Genomic DNA, 25,915 nt, shown 5'->3' on the forward strand with positions numbered 1-25,915 from the left:
TATGCTATGTAGCAGTGTGTGTGTGTGTGTGTGGGTGCGTGTGGCGTGTGGGTGCGTGTGTGTGCACGCGTAGCGAGGCATAAATCAGCCGGTGATTTAAGTTTAACTCAGTGAGGACGAGAGCAGAGCAACTCATTCACCGCTTTGCTGCTGAAGTGTCCCCCGATGGATTCCCTGCCTGGCCGCAGCGCCGGAGACCACTGCATTAAGGAGGGGAGACAAAAGAGAGGGAGAGCCTTTAATGAAAAGACCTGAAAAGAGAGAGAGGGAGAGGTGGTGGGGGGTGTAGAAAACACTCTAAAGAAAGATGCCAATCTCCACTTGAAGGGGGTGGGGGGGTGTGAGGAGGAGGCGGAGAAGCAAGCCCCCCCCCCCCCCCCACACACACACACACACATACACACATACACAGATCCCCCCCCCCCCCCCCCCCCACACACACACACACAAATCCATCCTCTCTCTCCCTCTCTCTCTCTCTTGGCACGGCCTCTTGTTTAGCCTTTAGGTGCCAAAGCAATTAGTTATGTTAATTGCAGGGTCCATTGCCGGTGAATGCAGCCCCAGTCGAGGTGGTCAGCAGCCGGTGATTGGCCGGGGTCCATGGGGAGGCAGGGGGAGTGGCTTAAGGGCCGTGACATCACCGGAGCAGCTGGCTCCTGGATACAGAGCCGGGTGTGTGGGAAAATAGGGGAGGAGCCACAGGGAGGGAGGGGGAGAGAGAGAGAGAGAGAAACATACTCTCTCATCATAGCTCGGGAGAGCAAGCGTGAGAGAGGACACGGATTTTGAGTGACAGAGAGAGACACTGCGAGAAGGAGACAGAGGACATCGATTCGAACGAGGGGGAAGCGCAATAGTTGAAAGGCAGGAAGGGAAAAGAAAGTGTATCTTCACGGGAGTGACAGGGATCTATTAAGAGCAGACGGGAGAGAAGGAGGCAGTCTGCGTGTGTTGTGTGTGTGTGTGTGTGTGTTGTGTGTGTGTGTGTGTATGTGTGTGTGTGTGTGTTGTGTGTGCTCTGCTCTGCAGCAGCGTTTGCGCTGGTCTCCTCTTGGATATCAATCTCCATCTGGGAGCCATCTGTGTCTCTGGCTCCAGCCTCCACCACCGCACCGGAGCTCACATATGTGGGAACGCAAACACATGGCTGACATATGAAGGTGTGGACTCACAGAGAGAGAGAGAGAGAGAGAGACGAAAAGAGAATATAAGAAAGCAAAGCTTCACCACACCACAAGCTGACTCTATAAGGATCAACAACGTGTGGACTCTACTAGAGTGGAGGTAGGAGGGAATAGTCATACTATTTGTGTGTGTGTGTGTGTGTGTGTGTGTGTGTGTGTGTGTGTGTGTGTGTGTGTGTGTGTGTGTGTGTGCGCGTGTGCGTGTGTGTGCGTATAGTGTTTGTGTCAACAGAGTTTGTGACTGGTTTACAAATATTGAGTATGAGTGTGTTTGCTCATGCACAGGCATATTTGAGTGTGTGTGTGTGTGTGTGTGTGTGTGTGTGTGTGTGTGTGTGTGTGTGTGTGTGTGTGTGTGTGTGTGTGTGTGTGTGTGTGTGTGTTCCTCTCTCTTCTTAATTCCCTGAGCTGGGCTCTCTACTGTACAGATGGCGCCTCATCCTTTCCTCTCTATCTCCTCATCTCTTCATCCCTTCATCCTTGCCCGCTGAGGCAGAGATGGAACGAGGGATGCACTCATCCTGCTCGCTGCCGCCGCTACAGCCTCACAGAGAGCGTCTGCCACAGCCATATGGCCACATAGCTCTGATTCTTCCTCTTAGACTGAGAAGAAACTTCTCTCTGTTTAGACTAGAGAGATTCATGCTGCCTTGTTGTCTAAAATGTTGCTGAACTTCAGAAGTGTGCTGCAATTCTTTCCTCCTGGGGAGAAGTTGAAAACGTCTCCCTCTTCACAGATTTTCTTGCCAATACCACCAGGGGTGTCGCAACCAAATGCTGGGCCCTGGGTGCTTTAACTGTTGAAAAATAGCAGATATACAAGCTCACGGTGGCCGCGCTGCGAGCTTGTAGATAGATCTGCTGTTTTTGAAAAATCTTGAAAATTTGTGCAAGCCTTTGAATATTTCAAATCCTTCTAAGGTCTAAAACCTAGGTTTCTATGTCAGTGGTGCTCAAACCTTTTCATGTGAAGGACCCCCATAATGATATGTATTTGGCCACGGACCCCCATCTCAAAATATTTAGTTCCAGGGACCCCCCAGAAGCAACATTTGAGTTTCAAATGTTCACTTAAAAATAATAACAATAAAAAAATACATATATTCAAAGATTTGCACACATTTTCACGACTTTTCAAAAATGGCAGATCTACGAGCTCGCAGCTGTGAGCTTGTATATCTGCTATTTTTCAATAGTTAAAGCATAAAATAATGAAGGCCCCCTCCACCTCCTTGGGCCCTAGTAACTCAGTCCCACTTCCCCCCCCCCCCTCCCTTGTGACGGCCCTGCTCTCAGCTGTCACTTTGTTGGACAGGAGTCAGTTCTTCCACGTGGCAGGCAGAGCAGAGCAGAAGCAGCTAGGTGAGGCAGGCAGATGCGAGCATCTGTCGTACAGTAACACAGTGGACATATGGGGAGCGGAGGAGGAGGAGGGAGGGAGGGAGAACTGCTGCGTCTGTATCTCATGACGTGTCCCGACATATTGCACAACGCGCAGCGAGAGAGAGAGGGAACCTGATATACACGGCAAAACGTTTATTGTCGTACCTCGAGTCAATGGTGCGTTTTACTCCTATGATATAAAGTATATACGCTGTGTATAAAAAAAGCACACTCCCCTTGCATCTAAAGGTACGGTACAGCATCGAAGCTTTCTTTCTACACGTGTTGTTGGGATTTTTTTGGTCTGAAACGGATGTTAAAACTAGTGGAGTGGAGTGTGTGTGTGTGTGTGTGTGTGTGTGTGTGTGGTGTGTGTGTGTGTGTGTGTGTGTGTGTGTGTGTGTGTGTGTGTGTGTGTGTGTGTGTGTGTGTGTGTGCGCATGTGTGCTGATAAAGACAGGGAAAAAAGGTCTAGATAAAGAGAGACGGCGTGACAACAGATTTGAAGAGAGAGTGTTTGGTAGGGGTGAGGGATCATAGAGAAGAGGAGAGAGAGAGAGAGAGAGAGAGAGAGAGAGAGAGAGAGAGAGAGAGATACCCAGAAGAGAAAGAGGAGCAGAAGGTAAGAAATACAACAACAGGGAGAGAGAGAGAGAGAGAGAGAGAGCTGGCTAGTGTCAGGGCCGGCCAGGCCGCTCCATCTGGGAGATAGGAGTGACAGGCTGTCAACTGCACAGCCTCAAACCAGAGACTCCTGCCTGCTCCGCTGGACACTGTCACACGCCTGACAGGCTAGCAGGAGCTGTGTGTGTGTGTGTGTGTGTGCGTGTGTGTGTGTGCGTGCGTGTGTGAGAGAGAGAGAGAAAGAGAGAGTGAGTGAGGGAGAGCATGAGTCAGGGAAGTCATTATTTAATTTCTTCTCAGAGGTTTCTGTTTTTTTCTTCTAATAGACGGACCATCCTCTGTTCCGTTTAAAGGAAAGATTTCATCTCTATGTAATTGCTGACAAAATTCTTGATGACCATGTAGATGGATGAATATGAGTGAGTAAGGAGTTGTCCTGTGTGCCTGCCTGCGTGCGCGCGCACGCGTGTGTGTGTGTGTGTGTGTGTGTGTGTGTGTGTGCGCGTGCGTCTATGTGTGTGCATCTGCGTGTATGTTTTACACATTTTCCTCTGTAGACAATATGTCTGCTCAAGTACGCACTTGTTTGCATTAGCTGCTTTCTGGAAGCCTTTTTCACGTCACTTAAAAATGGCTCCCAGCGGCGTGTGTTCCAACACTCTGGACACACAGCGATTGATATGGCAACAGACGACCATGACCGTCGCTTAACAGTGCTAAGAATCTGCCCCACAGAATACCCCCTTTATATACACACACACACACACACACACACACACACACACACACACACACACACACACACACACACACACACACACACACACACACACACACACACACACAGAAGCAGAGCAGCTGCTTCAAGCGTTGGGGTGCAGGAAGCACTCTATTAGTTCCAGTCGCTGAGGCTCTGATATCTGGCCCCTGGGGCCGTGTGTGTGTGTGTGTGTGTGCGTGCGTGCGTGCGAGACGAGGGGTTTAGGTCATTCCCTTTCCAATCACAAAGATTCAATCTATTAACTTGTGTGTCCATCGCAAGGGACCGCCTGTGTTCGTGGACAAGCCGGTGGCGTGCACCCGCGAGCGTGTGCGTGCAGCCGTGCACGTCTGTGTGTGTGCCAGAGTGCACACATATCTGTGTAAATGAGCATTTAACCACCTGCGGTTGCTCGCTCCCATTGATATTGTATGGAGCCTCTCTCTCTCTCTCTCCTCATGGTGTCTGGGACGTGACCTTTCTTTTGCCAACGGGTCTGAGATGCGTGTATATTCTGCATCTAGCATGAGGCAAATATTTGCTTCTGGGGGTCCCTGGAACAACATATTTTGAGTTAAGGACAACCACTGATATAGGCTGACACAAATGATGTTGCAATATCCGTGGTTCTCAAACTTTGTCATATCAAGGACCCCCAAAATGATATGTATTTGGCCGCGGACCCCCATCTCAAAATATTTTGTTCCAGGGACCCCCCATAAGCAAAGATTTGAGTTAGAATTGTTCACTCTAAATTTGGGTCTATTCTGCATCTAGCTTAAGGCCCAAGACCAAAACCCACACACGCGTCTGGGGCTGCAGATATCTATAGGGACCCTTCTGCTGATCTGAGAGACCTCCTGACAGATGCAGCATTAGAGCTGAACTATGGCCTGTGTGGTCTGACAGGAACAGCCTATCAGCTGCTAGTGCATAAAAAATGCTGCAGCTGAAATGACAACGCCTACCTACTTCCTTTTAGGAACGAACAGCGGAAATAGCTGATCTACAAGCTCACAATGCGTCATGAAACTTGGTAGAGCTGTTGTTTTGAAATGTTTCTCTGATTAATGACAACAATGACTTGCTCAAAATAGGGATGTCGGTTTTAATGTATGTTAAAACATTCAATTCAAGACTTGATGCGCTTTCTCTCCGGTTGAGAGCATTTTGAGTGCTTTCACAAATGTATCGCAAAGTGATTTGTTGTCAGAAGAAGGTCGACCCCAAAACCCAATAACTTGACATAACCTTCATGACTAATGGCGTTTAAAGCATTTTAATACTTGGCAAGTCTCGATTCAGTCTCCCAAATCTTAGCCAGGAGAAAAATAAAACATGACAGAGAGAATAAAAAGGTTACTTTTGTTGGGCCGCCTTGAATAAAATAGCAGTTAGAAGTAACAGGGAACCAATTAATTTTGTGTGATTTGGCTGAGAGAGAAGCAGGGAGTTCCACTGCAAAAAGCCATAAGGCCAAACTCCAGAGACCTGGGGAGGAAAAAGTGTGTAAGTGTGTGGCTGCCGGGAGGAAACAGAGTCTGTGTCTGGACGGGCGTTGGGTCCGTTTTTGAACAAGATAGCAATGTCATGTTTCCTTGAATTGTCTGCGCAGCGGCTATCAGTGGCATCCACTGTTTTTACTCTCTCAGTGGTCAAGCTGTCATCTCTGACCCCTGGAGTGAATTTTGGCATTCGCTGGCTCGCTTTAACCACCCCGATAAACGCGAACACGCCCATATCTTTGGTTATTTCTGTCTGCCTTCCCCCCGTGTGTGACACTGACTCACCTCTACCCAGTGCCCGCGCACCCGCAGCTCCTCCAGCTATACCGTAAGGTAATATTCTGCTGTAATGGTTGTCAGTCTCCTCTATTCATTTCTCTGTCATTCTCCCAAGTATCTCCGTCTCTGACTCTTTCTCTCATCTCCCAAGAGCAGGGCAGAGCAGGAGGAAGGAGTGTGTCATTAATATCACAAGTCAAACAAACTCCCCAGACCATCACGGTTTTGTCTGTTATTGACTTCTGCTGTGGAGAGAGATTTAGAACACGCAGCACGCACACACACATACTGACGGATGCTCTGTTTGCGGTAGTGCATGCCACAGTGGAAGTGTAATGCACTACCTCACCAACATGACATGCATGTTTGGTCAAGACACAGTAACATGCGCAGTTAACACATGCACGCACGCGCACACATATACATACCTTATCTTTGCTCTCATCTGCCCTCTCTTTCACAAACACCAGCTCAACGCAGGCAACACCAAACATTTGCGAGCGCAGGCACGCACACAAACGCGTGCACACACACACGCACGCACACACACACACACACACACACACACACACACACACACACACACACACACACACACACACACACACACACACACACACACACACACACACACACACACACTCTCTCCATTGTTCCAAGCACAGCTGGTCTCTTTGTTTCTCGTATCTGTCTCTCTTCAGACAGTGATTGCAGAGCTTTCGTACCGCGCTGGACCCTTTAAGTCATGCCGAAAATAGACAACGCACAAGCTCACACAGTGCATCGCATAAATCTGCGAACTCGTGAATCGCCTATATTTCCGGCGCGCGACACCGCCGCATGGCGCCGTAGAAGTGGGGCTTTCATACACGGCTCCGTTTATGGATTCAGATCCCACAGACGGTTGTGATTCACGTTAAACCGTATCCCTAAATCCAAGGCATGACAGATTTCGCCCCCGCAAGTGTTGTCTTGTCTTGTCTGTTCCCCCAGGAGAAACCACAGCACATGTTGTTGACTTTTGGCGTCAGCGGTAATTCAGATTGGAGTTTGGTTCCCATCTCAGACCACATCGGGCTAAATGTTAGCTGGCGCTGCCCTGAAGCTCATGGAGTATGATTGAAGTTCTATAATTTCGAGGCGGCCGTAAATTCTGAAGCTATTATTTCTTTGTAAAAATAGTTAATAGTTGCATATTGCGCGCCGCCTCTCGAGCCAGGAACGTTGGGGTAACATTTTTTGGATCCAAAGATCCCGAAATGGATGCAGTGTTTCCCCCTTAAGTATAGCTTGTTTGTGTACGAGGCTTAGGCTCACAATGATGCTTTGATGCATTTATATACGCCTGCAGGCCACATAAAACTTCATGTGTTTTCCTCAAAGATGTTTTCGCAGTCAAAACGTCAAACCGTCTTTCATTTTAGGTAAGCCTGTTAAGAAAGTGTTGACAGCGTTTTTTTTTTTTTATTCCTGGGGGGTTTCTGTTGCAGAGCTATTGAGCCATTGTATCGAGCAGGCCTAATGTAGGTCACCAAACACTGTGTGAGTGTGTTGTGTGTCAAACATGGCCTGCGGGGGACGGGAACATCTGGATGAAAATGACCTCTTCTGGACCGCGGCCCGGGACACTTTGACTGTTAAGGCCCCCCTCACACCTGGTCCCAGACAGACTAGACTAGTCCTAATGTTCTCCTCGCTCGCTCGCTCATGTCTGGAGCTCGTATTTTTGTTTTTTATGGACTACTGTAGCTCACATCCTCAGAGCGAGAGAGAGAGAGAGTGTGAGAGTGTGTGTGTACTTGTTATTACTCTGCTTGTGAGGGCCACGTGTCCCCACACGTATAGTAAAACTTGACAATTAAACTTTTTGAGGACCATTTTCCTGGTCCTCCTCACCAGAGAAATTGTTGTTCTATCGTTCCAAAAAATATATTTGTTGAGCGGAGCTAACCGATCCCACATCTGGCTTTGTCTGTTTGTATGTACTGTATTTAGTTTTACGTACAGTAAGTGCCACACTTGGCTCATGGGCCAAGCTTCGCGGAACGGCACGGGACACTTAATGAAATGAACTCATAAAAAGCGCCTCTCTCTTCACACTGCCTGTGATTTTCTTTTTATAGAGTTAGGCTTAAGATTTAGAGATTAGGTTGAGGGGGGAAGGGGGGCGAATGGCATTCATAAAATTCCGGTCCTAAAATGTTTATGTCCTCGCAAGTATAGTAATAAAAAAAGTATGTATATCGGCACTGTCGGGCAGAAACCTTGTATCTTCAAGTGTCACATTTGTACGTTTTTTCGTAAAGTAAAGCCCTGCTTCATCGTACAAGACTGTCGCACAAGACTAGTGAAAATAGCCGATCTACAAGCACACTTGTAGATCGGCTATTTTCACTAGATTTTAAATCATTTTTAAAATGATAAACACAAAACGAACGGTTTTGGACATACAAGGTTTCCACCCGACAACAACGATAATAATGTGCAGTTGTTGGTGTCTCTCGAGGCTACGGTCGAGGGTTAAGTGGATTGTCAGGGCGTTCATAACGTATAGGAGCCACTCAGTCTGACTCTTTCACACCAAATAGGCACACACACATACACACACACACACGCATAACACACACAGCGCAGGCGGAGATTTACGAGCGCACCTTGCGCCAGGGGAGCGTTATTTCTGTGTCTCCGAGATCAGAGCCGTTCATCACGGCGGAGGTGAAAAACAACGGTGGCAACTAAAACCCCCAGAGGAACAATGTGGCTTAAATTTTATGTCATCGTGTACCCGTAATAGCTGTGACTGAGCGTTTTTCACTCTGCGAGGCGCGCCGCGCCCCCCCGGGCCGAAAGAGACATCAACGGGGGGTGGGAGGGCTTCGGAGTGATTGATGGGCGGGTTAAACAATTAGCAACGGAGAGGTGAGAGAGGCTGTAACCTGATAGGCAGATAATCTACTGACGGAGAGAGAGAGAGAGAGAGAGAGAGGGAGAGAGAGAGAGAGAGAGAAAGAGAGGTCCAGGGGGAGGGGGAATTACTGACTGATGAATGTGAATAGTCTGTTATTCCACTGTTGGTCTTTGATTTGATTTGATATGACATCTTTATTGATAGTGCTCATCTGTAGTGAAACATATACTGGTGCACAACTCTGTCAAAAGGATAGAAACACAAGAAAGCTATAAGCTTATTTCCATTCCATTGCAGTCCTTTACTGTGTGTGTGTGTGTGTGTGTGTGTGCGTGCGTGCGTGCGTGCGTACGTGCGTGCGTGTGTGCGTGCGTACGTGCGTGCGTGTGTGCGTGCGTGCGTGCGTGCGTGCGTGCGTGCGTGCGTGCGTGTGTGCGTGCGTACGTGCGTGCGTGTGTGCGTGCGTGCGTGCGTGCGTGCGTGCGTGCGTGCGTGCGCGCATGTGTGTGTGTTCAATGACAACAGCTTCCCCTCGCTGCTCACCTGATGACAAACCCAACACCTGGTAAATGGGGCCAGCACAGCACACACACACACACACGCACACACACACACACACACACACACACACACACACACACACACACACACACACACAATTCCATACCCCTATCCCGTGTCCCAGCTGTGCGTGACGCAGGTGTGTGTGTGTGTGTGTGTGTGTGTGTGTGTGTGTGTGTGTTCTATGTTAGTGCCACTCTGAATCACACACATTCAGTTGACACAGCGACAATAATGGGAGCCATGGTGCTGGCTTAAATGCAGGTTGTGTGTTCGCGACGTGTGCTTGTGTTGTGAATGCGTCGGGCCGTTTCTTGTAATTGAACAGCAATCATTCTGAACTCCATGCCCTGTATGTTCAGGGCTGTACAGAGAGACGGTGTTCGTCGCTGGGAATGCTAAACATTACACGAGGAAGATCGATTCTCCTGAATCAGTCCTGCATTACATGTAGTGTTGAATCCCCCCGCCCCCCTTTTAATGTCCACATCACCATATGTGGTAGTGCAAGAGAAGCGTGCTAAATGTGAACTTGTCTGTTCTCTTTTATGGTGGTTTATTGTGTGTCTTAACTTAAATCCCATATACGTCACTGACCAGGTCCCCCAGGGGTCTAGAAATAAATGAATACATATTGTTATACGTGCCTCATCTCTTTGTCAAAAGAAGACATCTGCAAGCTCATAACAGCACGTCACCTGGTTAAGCCAGCCTGCTGCCGTCACATTTCTCTTTTCAAGACTTCTCTTTTCACAATCTATTGTCCCTTCTCCCCGTGTTGTTCCCTGGGCTCTGACCTCATGTCCACGTGGACGCTGTCCACTCTGAAGTGGAGCCGCGCTCTCTCTCTCTCGTCTGTCCCTCCTCGCCGTTCCCAAATCGCATCACACTTTTTTCTTTTAACTGCTCATTCCTGTTTTTATTGTTGGCGGCCGTCTGCTTCGGCTGTCCTCTCTCTCTCTCTCTCTCTCTCTCTCTCTCTCTCTCCGTGCCAGTAAGTACAATTCCATCCCTGGCTTTGTTGGGTTTTTAACCATAAGGCAAGCTGGAAGGCCAGCAGTGTTTTAGTAATCATTTCACAAGGTTATGGAAGAGAAAGATGGAACCTCTCCTCTCCTCTCCTCTCCTCTCCTCTCCTCTCCTCTCCTCTCCTCTCCTCTCCTCCTCAGGTAAATGTGATGGTTTGCCTCGACGGCAACCCATCTGTTACTTCCTTGCACACGTGCAAAGGGAAAGTCACACACAGATGCACACGCAAGGCTGAAAACACACACATGCATATGCAATCAGCACGGCGGCACTTTGCCTTTTTTCTCCATCTATCTCTCTCTGCCTTCTCCGTCTGTCTGTCTGTCTCTTCCTCTCTCTCTTTCTCCTTCCCACCCTCTGCCTCTGTCTCTCCCTCTACACCTCCTTCTGTCTCCCCCACTCCGCCTCGCACTAAACCCGGCGTTCCTCTCTCTCTCTCTCTATGCCTCCCTTCCAGTCTCCCTCTCTTTAGCCCCCCCTCCCCCCCTCCCCCCTCCCAAGCAGAGGAGCAGTGTGTTGACATTGGGTCTGGTCCAGTCATGTAGTCTGCTGGGCCGTGGGAGGGGGGCAACCAGAGCCAAGACAAACAGCCTGGCTCGGACTCTGATGAAACCAAGTAAAAACAGTATTCTCTCCCCTTGTTATTCCTCTCCTCTCTCTCTCTCTCTCTCTCTCTCTCTCTCTCTCTCTCTCTCTCTCTCTCTCTCTCTCTCTCCCTCTCTCTCTCTCTCTTCCTTTCATAACCCTGGCGCCTCTCTAATGTGCAGACTAATTTCTTCTTCCCTGTCGGTGCTTGTCCAACTCACCTGAGTCGGTCACGAAGTGAAGTTGTTAAAAGCGAGAAGAAGGGTTTGTTTTTTAGGCGATGGAGGTTGCTGACTATAGTGTGTGTTCAGGTTAGGCATGTTGGTCATATGTGACAATGTAACCTCACAGGTTCATTCGGGTCCTTTTTTTAACACAGTTAAATTAACATTGTATATTTTAATTTCTACAGAGAAAATGGGCATTGGTGGTTGATCCCGGTTGAGCCGTAACCATACCTATTCCCAGGTTTTCAACATTTACGAATCATCAACATTTACAAATTGCCCTGGTTTTTGCCACAATTAAAATAGTATGGTTGCATAGATCGTGTTCTGTTCATGTAAACATGCTCACCTTACCAATCAGAAAACGTGAAGAACCGTGTCTGTACTCTGAATTCAACGCTGACGTGCGTCAATCAACACCTATGTGGCGTATGTGCGCACGAGTGAACGACTGAACGAGCATGCCATGGATGGATGTGCGCGTTGCACGAAAGCTGAACCGAACTCAAGTGAAGTGATCAGAACACAAACCGTCAGGCTGGCGTCTCTGAAGTAACTGTTAGAGAGGAGACAAAAGAAATGAAGCCCGTATTTAGTCAACAGTGGAGGAGTTGTCAGTCAGCCCCCCTGGGGAGCAATACTATAAATAAAGATCATTCAAGAAGGCGCGTGTGCCTCCTGTTTATCAGAAATCTGACACACACTCACACACACAGACACACACACGTGCGCCACACGGCCTCATCATAACACCGGGCAGGTCCTTGAGCCTATATTTACCAGGCTAGCGTCGAGGAGGTGTCGAACCTTCAGCTGTGCGCCGAGGCACGAGCTCAGAGCGAGAGAGAACTCTCTTAATGTCATCTGTTTGACATTCACTTACTGCCAGACTGTGCCAGTGAGTGTGGCTTTTACTGCACGTATGCAAATGTGCATGCGCACAGGTTTATCTGAGCGAGAGAGAGAGAGAGAGAGAGAGAGAGAGAGAGAGAGAGAGAGAGAGAATGGGGAGAGGGGGGGGGGGTTGTGGATAGAGCGTAACAGATGTTTCAGTGCATTGTGGCCGTGCGTGCGGCCGGCATGGGACCAGGTGCGGCCTTTGTCTCCCTTTGCCTTTAAGTCCACTCCGCTCTCACCCCCGCTTGCATTCAGCTGCCTTGTGCCTCTCCACTCTCCCAGCCCCCCAACCCCCCCACCCTTGCCGGGGCCTTGGAAGGAAAGCAGTATATTGTGTGTGTGTGTGTGTGTGTGTGTGTGTGTGTGTGTGTGTGTGTGTGTGTGTGTGTGTGTGTGTGTGTGTGTGTGTGTGTGTGTGTGCGCTCTCGCACGTGTGCCATGAGTTAGTGCAAGAGGCTTCTGCAACTTCCTTCTGCCCCCTCTACTCTTGCTCTCTCTTTTTGGTCTGACGTACCTCCAGTTCTTTTTCTGTGTCTCTCCTCCTCCTCCTCCTCCCTCACAGGTGACTGTTGGAGGGCCCAGCTGGCCGGCTCTTGGCCGATTAGATCCATATGGTACAGAGGGGGGGGGGGGGGGGGGGGGGGGGGGGGAGGCAGTGGGTGAAGGAGCCATCAGTGGCACGGGCACTGAGAGGCCGCTTAACCCTTTCTGCACCATGAGGCCTTGTGCTGCGACGCATTGTGAGCTTGTAGATCGGCTGTCTTCGGTGCAAGTACATAGAACACAGGCTTTAGAGTGTGTATTTGTGGCAGCACATTTACAGTACTTTTTGGAGTAATTTTGTTGTACTTTACTTGAGTATTTGTTTTTTTATTACAATGACTTTCACCCCACTACATTTTGCCCGAGGAAGATCTACACTACACAACCAAAGTGTTGCTGCTATATTAATTACATTCTCTTGAACGCGCACTGTGCGGCTATATATTTTATTGTTGATTTCACTCCGCTACATTTCAAAGACAAATAATGTACATTTATAACATGTATGTTTGACTCCACCAACATTTCTACATTTCTAGGAAGGGGAAAAAGTACCCTATTTCAAATATAGTGATTACTGAAAATAGCTGATCTACAAGCGCACAATTTGCCTCAACGCAATGCACTCCGTCACTCATCCAGTACTTAAACTACAAGTACAAATTTGAAAGAAAGTTTCACTTGCAGTTGAATAATGTTTGACCATGAGTATCTATACTTTGACATTAATTACTGCGGTTGAGTACTTTGTCCAGTCACGCTGGTTTGTGGCCATATTTGTCGTGTCGTGTGCCCACCTAGTACTTCGGGTCAACCCTGGCAGCGTAGCGGGAATTTGTCTTTGAGCTGTCACTGATGGAAGACAGTCAGGCCTGCATGTCCTCTGCACTCACCTCATCCATAAAGACAGGCTGGGAGATACCAGCGTTCACACACACATCACTGTCTGGAGCACTGATAGGCCCTTCGCACTGTTCTGATAGGCCTACACACACACACACACACACACACACACACACACACACACACACACACACACACACACACACACACACACACACACACACACACACACACACACACACACACACACACACACACACACACACACAGACCTGCATTCACACCCCTTCCATGTCTCGCTGTGCTCATGACTCACAGCTGAAAAGGACTGTCTCACAGACAGCCAAAACATAGCTCAGAGATAGGATATACAATGGCCTTGATAAGCAGTGACATTAGACAAACTCTGTACTCACCTCTCACACATTTCATCATGGTCGGCTGTACCATGGAGTCTGTCTGCGACACTGATCCAGATCCTTACCAAAACATAACGGTGATTAACCTTGTTAAAAAATGTATTCAATCATGTCAAACCCATGCCTAATCTTAACCATACTAAGGCTGCATTCACACTAAAGAATGATATACCCTCTCCTTGTTCTTTGAGATTGAGGGGGGAGGGTGTCGTCCAATTCATTCTCTATGGAAGTCACATGGTTTCATGCCTCTTCCAAGACTCTTGGCTTCTTGAATCAAGCCAAGAGTCTTGGAAGAGGCATGAAACCATGTGACTTCCATAGAGAATGAATTGGACGACACCCTCCCCCCCTCATTCTCAAAGGACAAGGAGAGGGCAGGTGACTTTACTGTTTGTAGGAAGCCTAACAATGCCTGAACTTCTCCCTTTTTAAAATGTATTTTTGCAGTCCTTTCACTAGTCTGCTGACAGACTAGTGAAAGGGATTAGTCTTAGGGATCAGTCTTAGGGATGGCTTCATCAGCTGCTTGTTTTTCACCTGACAATCACTGTTGGCCTAATCAACAAGTAACCATCAGCTGCAAGCTATAATACTGTTCTGGCCATTTACGTCACTGTCCTTTTTGACGGCCTCCTCCATTCTAAGGTTCCATCGTTCCTGTTTGTTTTGCCTTTTTTGTCCACTGGCTTTTGTCCTGGTTTGTGTGTGTGTGTGTGTGTGTGTGTGTGTGTGTGTGTGTCATCACTTTAGCACTGAATGCTCGATAGTTTTCAATCAACTGCAACACACAAAGTCCTCAATTTAGCAGGATGTTGAAAGCAGCATCCCTGGGAGGGAGCTTGTTAGATTCATCCCCCCCACCTGCAGAAGCAGAAGCAATTAGGCCCTGTACCGACTGGATGTTTTAATGCAGACGAGCGTCACCTGAGGCTGAGCAAACAAGGAGCACCTGGGTAGCAACCCACAGCTATATCAACAGATGCATATCAGCCGCCCCCTCTCTCTCTCTCTCTCTCTCTCTCTCTCTCCCTCCCGGATAACGACTCGTCTTGGAGAGCAAACATCAAATGAAAAGCGACTAACGAACGACGGACTATATCCTCGCTCGAACCATTATTTCGTAACGGCCCCGGCAGACAAAGAGCCGAACTGCAGTGACTCATCGGTACGTACGCGTGTTGTTGTTTTGTGCTGTGGGAGGCATTTGAGGTCAACACGAGAAGGGAACCAACGCTGCAGCGTTTACAGACATAACAATTATGATCCGGAACTTGTTTTGTGTAACGCGTTTGACGTGTTGCGCGTGTCTGGGTCGGGGCGGCCTCCTCGTACCCATCTCTATTATGTCCACGTGTTTTCATCTAATCCTGTTGATGTGTGTGGCGAGGAGGGCGCTTTGTGTGCACCTGCCCTTTGTTCCATGAGAGAGAGATGGGCGACAGGTGGCATTCAGACCAGACAAACACCTTTCAACCTCATCCCTGGACAACCGTTCACCTGGGTTGACACTGGGCCACTTTGGTACTCTGTGTGCGCGTGCTGCTGTGACAGTGTGACAGCTGCCTCCTGTCATTGTGCACTGTGCACAAACACGTTTGTGTTACTATACTTGTAAGGACATAACATTTTAGGCCAGCTTTGAAAATGGCTGAGAAATTGCTTGTAGATCTGCTATTTTTTTTTAAATCTTGATCTTTTTAAAAGCGAACATTTGTAAATCACATATTTTCTTCTGGGGGTCCCTGGAATAACACATTTTGAGATGGGGGGCCAAATACATGTAATTTTGGTGGTCCTTGACATGAAAAAGTTTGAGAACCACTGATTTAGAAGACATTTATACAATCGGGTCAAAAATATTCAAAGAACTGAACACATTTTCACAACTAAAAAAATAAATCTACAAGCTCACAACTTTAACTATAAAACATACGTTTCCATTGTGAGGACTAGGAAAATGGTCCTCACAATGTCTTCTTTATGAAATTCTACTATACTTGTGGGGAAATTTGGTCCTCACAATGTCCTCCTTATATAGCCACACAGACACAAACAGGTCTCAGGTGCTCGCTGCCCAGCTGAAGTCACCCAGCTATAAGTGCCGTCTAATTGACAAGCAGAGGCAAATCTCGCTCCGGAGCAGCAGCAGCGCACAAATCTTGTACACACCTGATGTCTCCTACCTCGTTTAGTCCTGTCAGTGGCTACAGACTGCCTGCGCCCCATCTTAAGAATGTGTGAACACAGCTGTGGCCTAATTTCGCAATACCGTGTAAAAAAACTGGGATTGCAGAACAGAACGAGACATATGTGCCGTGTGTTTCGCCGTCATGTGCATATTTGTCACAGCCTGTGGTTTTAATTTGGACACATCAGCCAGACATGGCTGCACAGATGTACGAACGTAATGGGTTTCTTGTTTAAAATACTTTTTCAAGATGATGGACATCTCGCAGAACTAGATATTTCAGATCGGCGTACTTCCAAATATCGCTATCGAATATAACAGAAACAACATGTCAAGATCATAGGCCTCTCCGCGTGTGTATATATAAATATAAGTTGTTTACGTTCATGTAAACATGTTGATTTCCGAGGCCATATGCCCCGTTCTGTTATTGAGACGTCATCCTAATTTCCTGGCCATAAGGAGGGAGTGTGCCGGGTTTTGGAACCTGCGCTGCGTTGCTGCAGGCTTGCGCCCTGCGGCGAGCTGGCACTGCGCGTGTGACAGTCCAAATGTCTGCATAGATCCCTCCTTCCTGCCCCCTGTGTTGGCGAACAGGTGGAGCGATGGCAGGCTGGCCACAGGGCTGAGAGAGAGAGAGAGAGAGAGAGAGAGAGGGAGAGGGAGAGAGAGACAGAGAGAGAGCCTGCGGAACAGTAGGTAGAGGAGTCATAGCTGTATAATGAGACTGCAGGCAGCAGGACAGATGAGTTGCAAGGCATGCAGACTGAGGGGGACAGGTTGCTGATGGGGTGAGTGCGGTGGTGACGCGAGGAGGGAGGAGAAGAGGTGAGAGGAAGGTGATTGAGCAGGTGCGGGGTCGCCAAACGGTGCCTTGGCAAGTTGGCATCGCGCGGTTGCAGCAAAGCAAGAAGCGCCGGTTTCCCCTCGACTTTCCGCGTCTGCTTTTGGAATGTTGCCGAGATTTATGTGAACGTGTACAGGCGCAGGTGTATTACAAGTCTATATTTAGACGCATGTTGTACAGCCGGAGTAGGGCGTTTTTCAGCCCTGCTGACATTCTTTTCGTAACATTTTTATTTAACGACTTATGCCATGTTTAAAATATTTCCGAAATGTTGAATCGACACATAGTGAGCTTATAGATGGGCTATTTTGAAGTTAAGCAAAGTAGATAACTAAGAAGTCACCTTGGTGGTTATTTTTCCTTTTAAGGCTTTTTCTGCTTTTATTATTTGTACATATGAATATTCTCCCAGCATTTCCCTTGTCAACAAAGCTTAAAGCTCCGAACGCAGGCATGTGTGAAGCAACCCCGGGCCCTCCAGCACAAGGCCACAGGGAGTTCATAGCAGTGTAAAAGGATATAGTGGGTGTCATTGAAGCCAAAGTCCTAAAACCATGAAACCACCTTTTAAAAAGCTGCTCTCCCCTGACCCGTGACCCGCCAGACCCTCGCTCCTCTATTAATCGGCCTTCTTAAAGCAGTTAGAAGTGTCTGATCCACTCTAAATGGAGACAGGATCCAGCCTTCATTGGCACCCCCCACCCCAAAACACAAAGACGCTCTCTGATCCCACACCAGCTCTCCGACTACAAACCCCAACCCCCCCACCCTGCTCTCCGTATCCCTTATCTGGTGGTCTCATTCATGGGTGATGACATATTGAGAAGTATGCGTTTAACATTCAAAAGCTTTGGCGATCTTGTTAGTAAAGCGTGAAATAGCCCTCTCTCTCCCTTCTCTCTGTCTCTCTCTGTCTCTCTCTCGCTTTCTTTATTGTATGCCCCCTCCTTCTCCATAGTGGCTCAATGAGGTGGGGCATTCTTCCACACAATGCTCTTCTTCAGCACTTCTTCTGTTATGGATCTCAATTGGGTGGTGGTGGGGTGGGGCTGAATCCAAGACATCTGGTTCTTTTGGCTCGGGTGGGGGGGCGGGGGGCTATGCAGGGTGGATGTGAAGGGGGTGGGGGGGGGTTTGCAGGGGGGTGGGCGTGCTTGTTTTCTTCGGCAACAATGGCTGTAGACCTTAAGTTTCTGCATCGAGTGAAGCCATTGAGCTGATGAGCAAAGTTAGCAGGGTCTTTTCTTTAACTCACCGGCCCGGCCTCTTCTTCTCACGGAGAACCATCTGCTCATCTTTGTGTGGACGGGACTCAGAAAGAGTTAAAACCCCCTCCCCACTTTCTGACAAAGTTTTTCAAGAACATAGTCCCCTCTTTCTTCCAATGTCTTTCCGTCGGTCAATGAGTGGCTACTGCCTATGTGGCGGCATTGTTATTTAAAGCAGTGTTTCTCAAACTTTCACATTTCGAGGTCTCCCCTTAACTCTGACAGTGTACAAATGGAACCAAATGAACTAACGGTTTCATTTGGTTCCATTTGTACACTGTCCGAGTTATAGACTTGTAGGGGTCAATTTAGACCCCCATAAAGGAACCCACAGAGTCCCTGGAATCAACTTTGATAACCACTGATTTAAAGTACAAACTAGAATTGCCTATTCAGTTCTCCTTGCACTGGATTCTGCAATTTTGGTCAAAATCGACAACAGAATATAGTGAACTGTTATGAATACAAATTGTCCATGTATCTGTAAAAAGGGTTGTGTACGTTTGTCACAAACATTTGCCAATCAAACATGCAGTTTAAAAAACATACAACAGGATCTCATTAGCCAAAAGTGTTGTGTCTTGTGTACCTCTTGCTCATGTTCGCAGAGTATTCCACCCACAAAGAAAAGCTCTAGCTCTGACACTGCCCTCTCGTCTCCCTGCTTCACCAAAAAGAAAAACACTAGCTCTGACACTGCCCTCTGGTCTCCCTGCTTGGTCCACAGACAGTAGAGAGAAGAAGAGTCCTGCCATGCCCGGTTCTCCTGTGGATGTGAAGATTCATTCCAGACCAGCCCCTAGCAGCAGCAGCAGCAGTGCCACCTCCATCATGCCCCCCCTGCCCTCCGTCAACCCCAGTGGCCCGCGTCCAGCCTCCTTCTCTACCACAGCCTGTAAGTAAAGCAGTCTTCAACAGGGGGTCCGGGACACATAGGGGGTCCTCAGAGTCACTACAGGGGGGCCGCCAAATCTTTGTGTGATGGAAACTTTTTTCTCCTTTTTTTTTTACATTAACCACTTGAACCCTAGCATCCATATTCTGAGAACTTTAGCCAAAAATAGCCAATCTACAAGCTCACAACGCCTCGCAAAGAGGTTTGGTGTAGAGGGGGAAAAGAGCAGACTAAGTACAGAGTGAAAGGTCATGTTTAGTAAGTATTGACGGTTCAAGTGGTTGAATATCTGAAAACACAAATTTACATGAATCCAAAATACACTGATGATTGTGCTGACAAACAATGAAACTATATGGAATCTATGAAAAGGTTGTGGGGGTCCCTGCTTCATCTCTCTCTCAACTAACGTTGAAGGCCCCTGCTGTAAGTAAAGGCCTTCTGGGTCTCCTCATTGACCACATCTGGGCACATCTGCCCTGCCTTTTGTCATCTGTCTGCAGTTAATCCATTAGTGCCATTTAGGCCTCTGAGCAGAATGGAAAAAGGAGATCTGGGTCATATTGACATACACACGGCAAACAACTTTGGGCTTACACTCTCAAAGGGCCTTGCATGTGAGCGCCGAAATTGACTCGGTTCCACAGATAAATATTGTGAAAATAGCAGGTCTTGAAAGTCCTTAAATTGTCACTTTATAAATGTGCAGATATCCTGTATACACTTACACTGTGTGTTGGTTTGTTTACCATTGATTGAGTGAAAAAAAAAAAGACATTAAGCTAATCATCTGGGGACCCCACAAAATAATTTGGGGACCCCACGTGGGGTCCTCGACCCCAAGTTTGAGAACCACTGCCGTAGTGTTATATATGTCTGTGTCTCATCTTCCTCCGCTCCCCATGCAGTGACCAACGGGCACCACCACCATTCCCCGCCCACGCTCAACGCGGTGCCCTCGCCGCCGCAGCGCTACAGCAACGGGCCGTCCTCCTCCTCCTCCTCCTCGCTGGCCAATCAGCAGCTGCCGGCCACCTGCGGGGCGCGGCAGCTCAGCAAGCTGAAGCGCTTCCTGACCACGCTGCAGCAGTTCGGCAACGACATCTCCCCCGAGATCGGAGAGAGCGTCCGCAACCTCGTGCTGGCCCTCGTGGTAAGCCTGTCCACCACTGTTTGTCGCCTTAAAGGGACTACACCATGAATTTTCATTTTTCCAATTTTTATGTATTTTCTTGGTGTCCCACCAGCAACTTCTATCCTCACAAAGTCCTATTTCTGACCATTGTGTCTTTCTCAGTTTATGGGCAGATCTATGTTAGCATGTCTCAGAACGGTCCTGATTGTGAAATGTCAGATTTGTGATGTCACAAGGCCTGAGAAGGAGGCAGGAGGAGCTGGGAGAGGGTTGGGGAGGGGTGGGCAGGCCTGAGAAGGAGGCAGGAGGAGCTGGGAGAGGGTTGGGGAGGGGTGGGCAGGCCTGCTGAGCAGGAGGTGGGGAGGAGTGTGGGGCCAAAACTGGCTCAATAGCGCAGTCCTCCCACTCAGGACAAGGTGGTACTGCAGCTGAAAATGCTCTGAAAGCCAGGCAGAAACGACAGGGGCTCTGTATTCAGGAGTGGTAATTTAGCCTCAAACCTTTTCAAAAACGTTTTTGGGACACAAACAGTGTTATATAAATTATTTTTAAATGCATGGTGTAGGACCTTTAAGAAAACTCACTGGCGTGAGAGCCGCCTCAGGGGCTGAACTCAATTGATCAGGGTTCCCACGGTCATGAAATTCCTGGAAATATTTTGAAATTAGAAAAATATTTTCTTCCAGTACTGGAAAAGTTTTGGAATTGATCAAGGGTCCTGGAAGGTCCTGGAAAAAATAACTATGCATTGTCTTTCGTTATTGATTTTGTTAATACTGAAATGACAAAGTAAACATTGGCCAAATTGTCAAATATTAGAGGCAGAAATTGTGAAAATAGCAGATCTACATGCTCACAACGCCTCGCAACGCGAGGCGTTGTGAGCATGTAGATCGGCTATTTTCACAATAAAACCGTGTTAAACTAAATTCTTCAACTCTCTTCAAATATGATTATTTCGGGGGTCACAGCCTGAAAAGGTTGGGAACCACTGGCATACACTAACTGTCTTTGGGCATTGCGCATAGGAGTAAGTGACTCGTTATTGAGCTGAATTATGTTATATAGTCCTGGAAATCGGGTTAAGTATTCTGGATAAGTTTCGGAAATTAATTGGTGAAGATGTGTGGGAACCCTGATTGATTCAGCTATCGGTAAAATGGTCTAGGTTTAGAGGGAGCCTCAGTAACATGAGGTTCTAAATAAAAACACTGAAAAGCTATTTTAACATGTAAAACTAAACGGTTGGATGAGATTGTTATCCTTATTTTCTCTCTGTTCTGTGCAGAATTCAACAGTCACCATTGAGGAGTTCCATTCACGGCTTCAGGAGGCAACTAACTTTCCTCTACGGCCCTTTGTCATTCCCTTCCTTAAGGTAAAGAAAACTTTTTTTTTTTCGTTTCTCCTTGGTAAATATCCGCTCCTTGTTTGTTAGCCACTTGAACCCTAGCTCCCTATTCTACTATTTGGCGAAAATAGTTGATCACGTCGTGGTTGTGAGTTTGAGAAGACATTTGGTGTAGAGAGAAAAAAGTAGGGGACCAAGTACATACCCCTGGGGGTCCCCGGTCAACTGAAGTATATAGGGTTTAAGTGGTTAAGTTATAACGCACATGCAGAGGTTGGTTAGCCTGTGCCATGTCATAATAAAGGTGTGATGACAGTTCTCACATCTCCTAGCTGCCATAGGACGTTATCTGCCACAACGCATGATGGAACACAGAATAATTACTGCTAAACAGTGGGTGCTTGCTGTCAAAGAAGCTGCCACTATTCAATGTGATTTAAACACATGTCGTCTGGATGATTTCATTACGGCCTCGTGAGGGATAGCGGCATCGGCGATGAGGAGTGACAGAATCATAATTTAAGTACGCCAATGTGTCCCAGCTCGCTGCGAAAGCGTTTCTGTATAAATAAATTGCCCGTTTCGGTTTTCAAACTTGGGACAGACTGGCACAGGGGGAGCGGACGGTGGCGTATTCTAAGGTGTGTTGATTTAACGAGCAACAGGCGGGTGTAAGTTTAACGGCCTCCTGAGCCCCTTTGTAGCCAGGGGAGCCTACAAGAGTATACTTTTTAAGAGCTCCCCTCAGGAAAGGAGCCCATAAATTAAGCTTCAGTCAGTGCTCTGCTGTTCCTTTAGGCTGTACAAATCTGTTCTTTTTCCACCCTTACCTCTGGTTCACCTCTGGAGCCCCTCCGTCTGTCTGTCTAAAGGGTGTTGGTAGAAGAGTCCTTGGTTCCCCTCCTTTAACTAATTTATGATGCCGGGGCCCCACAGCTTAATCCTGGCTGCTTGAGAGTAATCTCTCTTAGGAGTAGGGGGTGGTGGGGGGACACACAGATGGGGAGGTATTGGGGCAGTGGTGGACAGTTAAGGAGAAGTATATTTACTTGAGTAGTATGGTATGCAAGTACACCTTTTTGCAGTATCTGTCTGTACTGTACTTGAGTAGTTGAGTTTACTTGATTTATATTTTGGGATACTTATGACTTTCACGCCATTCAAAGACAAATATTGTACTTGGGTTTTGGAATCCATTACATTTCTAGGAAGGGGAGAATTAACCAGTCTTAAGCCATGATCGGGAGTGTCTATACTTTATCTACCAGTGGGGAAGAGACAGCTGAGGAAGAGGAACGAGGGAGGGGAAAAGAAAGAGAGAGAGAGGGAGATATGGAGAACTCGGAAGTGTGAAACATGCCTGTAAAGCGTTGCCTTTCCTCTTTTATGGGCTCCAGTCTGTGCCATATGGAGCGCTGTGCCTTTTCTTTTTCTTTTTTTTTTTTTAAGGGAGCATTCAGCTGCCAAGGCGCCGCCATTCTCGCATCCGCCCCGTTGAACCCCCAGAAAGCCCTCCGTCCGCTCAACTGACACACAACACATGTGTCTGCTAGCTGGGGCCCCCAGGCCAGCCAGCCAGGCAGGCAGGCAGGCAGAGGGGCATGAGGCATGGGCAGAAGGGAACAGAAGGGTTGGGGTGAGCCTGCGTGGGTATATACACCCAGGGGTGTCGCACCAAATTCTGGGCCCTGGGTACTTTTTACTATTGAAAAATAGCAGATAAACAAGCTCACAGCGCGGCACCGAGTGCCGCGCTGCGAGCTTGTAGATCTGCTATTTTTGAAAAATCTTGAAAATTTGTGGCAGTCTTTGAATATTTCGAATCCTTCTATGTTTCTATGTCAGTGGTGCACAAAACATGTCATGTCAAGGACCCCCAAAATGATATGTATTTGGCCACGGACCCCCATCTCAAAATAGTTAGTTCCAGGGACCCCCCAGAAGCAAAATTTATGTTACAAATGTTCGCTTAAAAAATATATTCAAAGATTTGCACACATTTTCACTACTTTTCAAAAATAGCAGATCTACAAGCTCGCAGTGTGGCACTCTGTGCCACGCTGTGAACTTGTATATCTGCTATTGTTCAATAGCTAAAGCATAAAATAATTAAGGCCCCTCCACCTTGGGCCCCAGTAACTCCTGTCCCACTTCCCCCCCCCTTGTGACACCCCTGTATACACCCATGAGGACACGTAGAGGAGGGAAGGCTTAGCAAAAAAGACAGCCTAGCTGTGGTGGTGGTGGGTACAATTAAATACAATTGTATGTATTTGGCTGTAGACCCCACATTCAAAAAAAAAATCTGTGCCAGAAACATGGTTTGAAAATGGCAGATCTATAAGCTTGCGAGCTTGTAGGAAAATATTATAATGGGGCATAGGTGTTTAAACCTTTTCCTGTCAGTCAAACAAATGAATCAAACTTTTATTGTCACATCAGTTCCAAATTAAAAGATTGGGAGACATTCATCTTTGTGCGAGCTTTCTACTTTGCAGTTGAAGAAAGACTGGTGGGAGAATAGAATAGAGGGGACGGAATGCGTACAAAATTGCAGCAGGTTTATAAAATCAGTTTCACGTGCATAGTGAATTCATGAATAATAATGTGTCATGTGAATTGTTAAAAAGCAAACAATGCTTTGGGACAGTGCTGCTTTTCCGCAGGGACCCACATTTGTCATTACTAAGACTCCAGAACCCAGCATACGGAGGGAAAAAAACATTCCTCTACTATAGCTGTTTATCTCAAATTGCACTTTTGCTGGAAGAGGATTGAAGGTATTGTGTAGGTAATGCAGATCAGCAGTTCACGGGTAACGGGTAGCACGCGGATGTTTAGTTGGTTGCTTAAATCAGGGGGAAAGAGGGAGTGAGGAAGTGGGATAATTACAAACACACAGGGCTCTGGTCTTCATTAAGGAAACACAGAGAAGCAGAGAGAGAGAGAGAGAGAGAGAGAGAGAGAGAGAGATGGAGCGAGATCGAGGGAAGGAACATAAGGAAGGTCATAAAAGAGCGAGGGGGGGGGCTTATGATTTCATATCATGTTTCATTCATGCATTGCGTTCTGCTTCCGTGCGATCTTTGCCTGCTTGTTCGTAACAAACAACTTGTGAATGCTCTTGTTGGGGAGTTGGCGTGCAGCGCGTTACAAACAAGATCAGTGTTGCGCTGACACTGTGACAGCCATATACAAACCAGTGAGGAAAGCCACAACAACCAGGGTGGCAGCCACAGCAGTCCCACACCCAGACCCAGACTGAGCCTTAACACCCAGACCTCAAGGAGCCCCCGCCCCACCCCGGCCCGCCACACTGCCTCCAAGCCAGGCGCCTTCGACAGAAGGGAGATCTGCTCTGTGTCTCTGCATTATGTACCTCTCTGTCTCTCTCTCTCTCTCCCTCTGTTATAGTGTTGTAGTGACGGGGTGGTGGCCTGCTGAATGTCTGTTCTATCTTGGAAAGATCTGGTCCCTTACTTAATGGCATGTTGTCTTGCCCATGTCTTCGCTCTCGCTTTTCCTGGAGTCATTGGTGCATTTCCTTTCCAGCTTGTAACTGTATTTTTGATTTGCTGAAACAGCGGTCTGCTAGTGCCCACTGGATGTTTAAGAAATGACAAAACGGGGAGATTGCTCCTCGATCTTTCTTCGTCTGACTAGTGACTACATGAATGGTTTTCATGTAGTGTTGCTTGTAGATCGGCTATTTTTGGCAAAAGGTTTTGGTGTAGAGGAGGAAAAGAGCAGATTAATTACAGAGTGAAAGGTCAAGTTTATTAAGTATTGACGGTTCAAGTGGTTAAATATCTGAAAACACAAATTGACATGAATCCAAAATACACTGATGATTGTGCTGTCAAACAATGAAACTATATGGAATCTATGAAAGGTTGTGGGGGGTCCCTGCTTCATCTCTCTCTCAACTAAGGGGTCCTTGGCCTGAAAATGTTGAAGACCCCTGCTTTAGGACATTGTTGTCTCTGGGACCCCAATCTACACTGTGTATAATCCTGTGTTAATTTAGCTGAGCACAGCAAACGTGAGCCTCACATGAAACTCACGTGAGTTTGTCTTTTCCTTTCCCCAGGCTAACCTGCCCTTGCTGCAGCGCGAGCTGCTGCACTGTGCGCGCGCAGCCAAGCAGACCCCAGCCCAGTACCTGTCACAACATGAGCACCTCCTGCTCAGCACCACCCTGGCCTCCCCGCCAGACTCCTCGGAGCTGCTGATGGAGCCTGGTGACGCTGCCGGCAAAAGACACAGCCCCAACAGGTCAGAGAAACGCACCAGCAATGTCATACGGAGTTGTGTAACTGTATTATTATGTGCACAATGCATAAATAAGTCCTCCATACAGAAATATATCATCGCTGTCGTGCAGGATCCTTGCATATCCATATTTCAATGAATGCCACATCTCATTGTACAAGATTGTCACACAAAAGTGACAAGCAACAGTTAGAGCAGATTTTGAT

General features: G+C 47.6%; 1 protein-coding gene across 1 annotated transcript in view; it reads left to right on the forward strand.

Moving 5' to 3' along the window:
- Positions 1-1,082: 1,082 nt before the first annotated feature.
- The window catches only part of cbfa2t2 (CBFA2/RUNX1 partner transcriptional co-repressor 2), a 33,166-nt gene continuing 8,333 nt past the window's right edge, over positions 1,083-25,915 (forward strand). Inside the window, exons 1-5 of the mRNA XM_080727396.1 lie at positions 1,083-1,287; positions 18,784-18,951; positions 19,860-20,104; positions 21,375-21,464; positions 25,528-25,712. Of these exons, the coding sequence (XP_080583522.1) occupies positions 18,810-18,951; positions 19,860-20,104; positions 21,375-21,464; positions 25,528-25,712 (662 nt within the window). The 5' untranslated portion in view covers positions 1,083-1,287; positions 18,784-18,809. The remainder of the gene's footprint in view (positions 1,288-18,783; positions 18,952-19,859; positions 20,105-21,374; positions 21,465-25,527; positions 25,713-25,915) is intronic.

The sequence above is a fragment of the Nannobrachium achirus genome, assembly GCF_963921795.1.
Source record: "Nannobrachium achirus genome assembly, chromosome: 6".
Classification (NCBI taxonomy): domain Eukaryota; kingdom Metazoa; phylum Chordata; class Actinopteri; order Myctophiformes; family Myctophidae; genus Nannobrachium; species Nannobrachium achirus.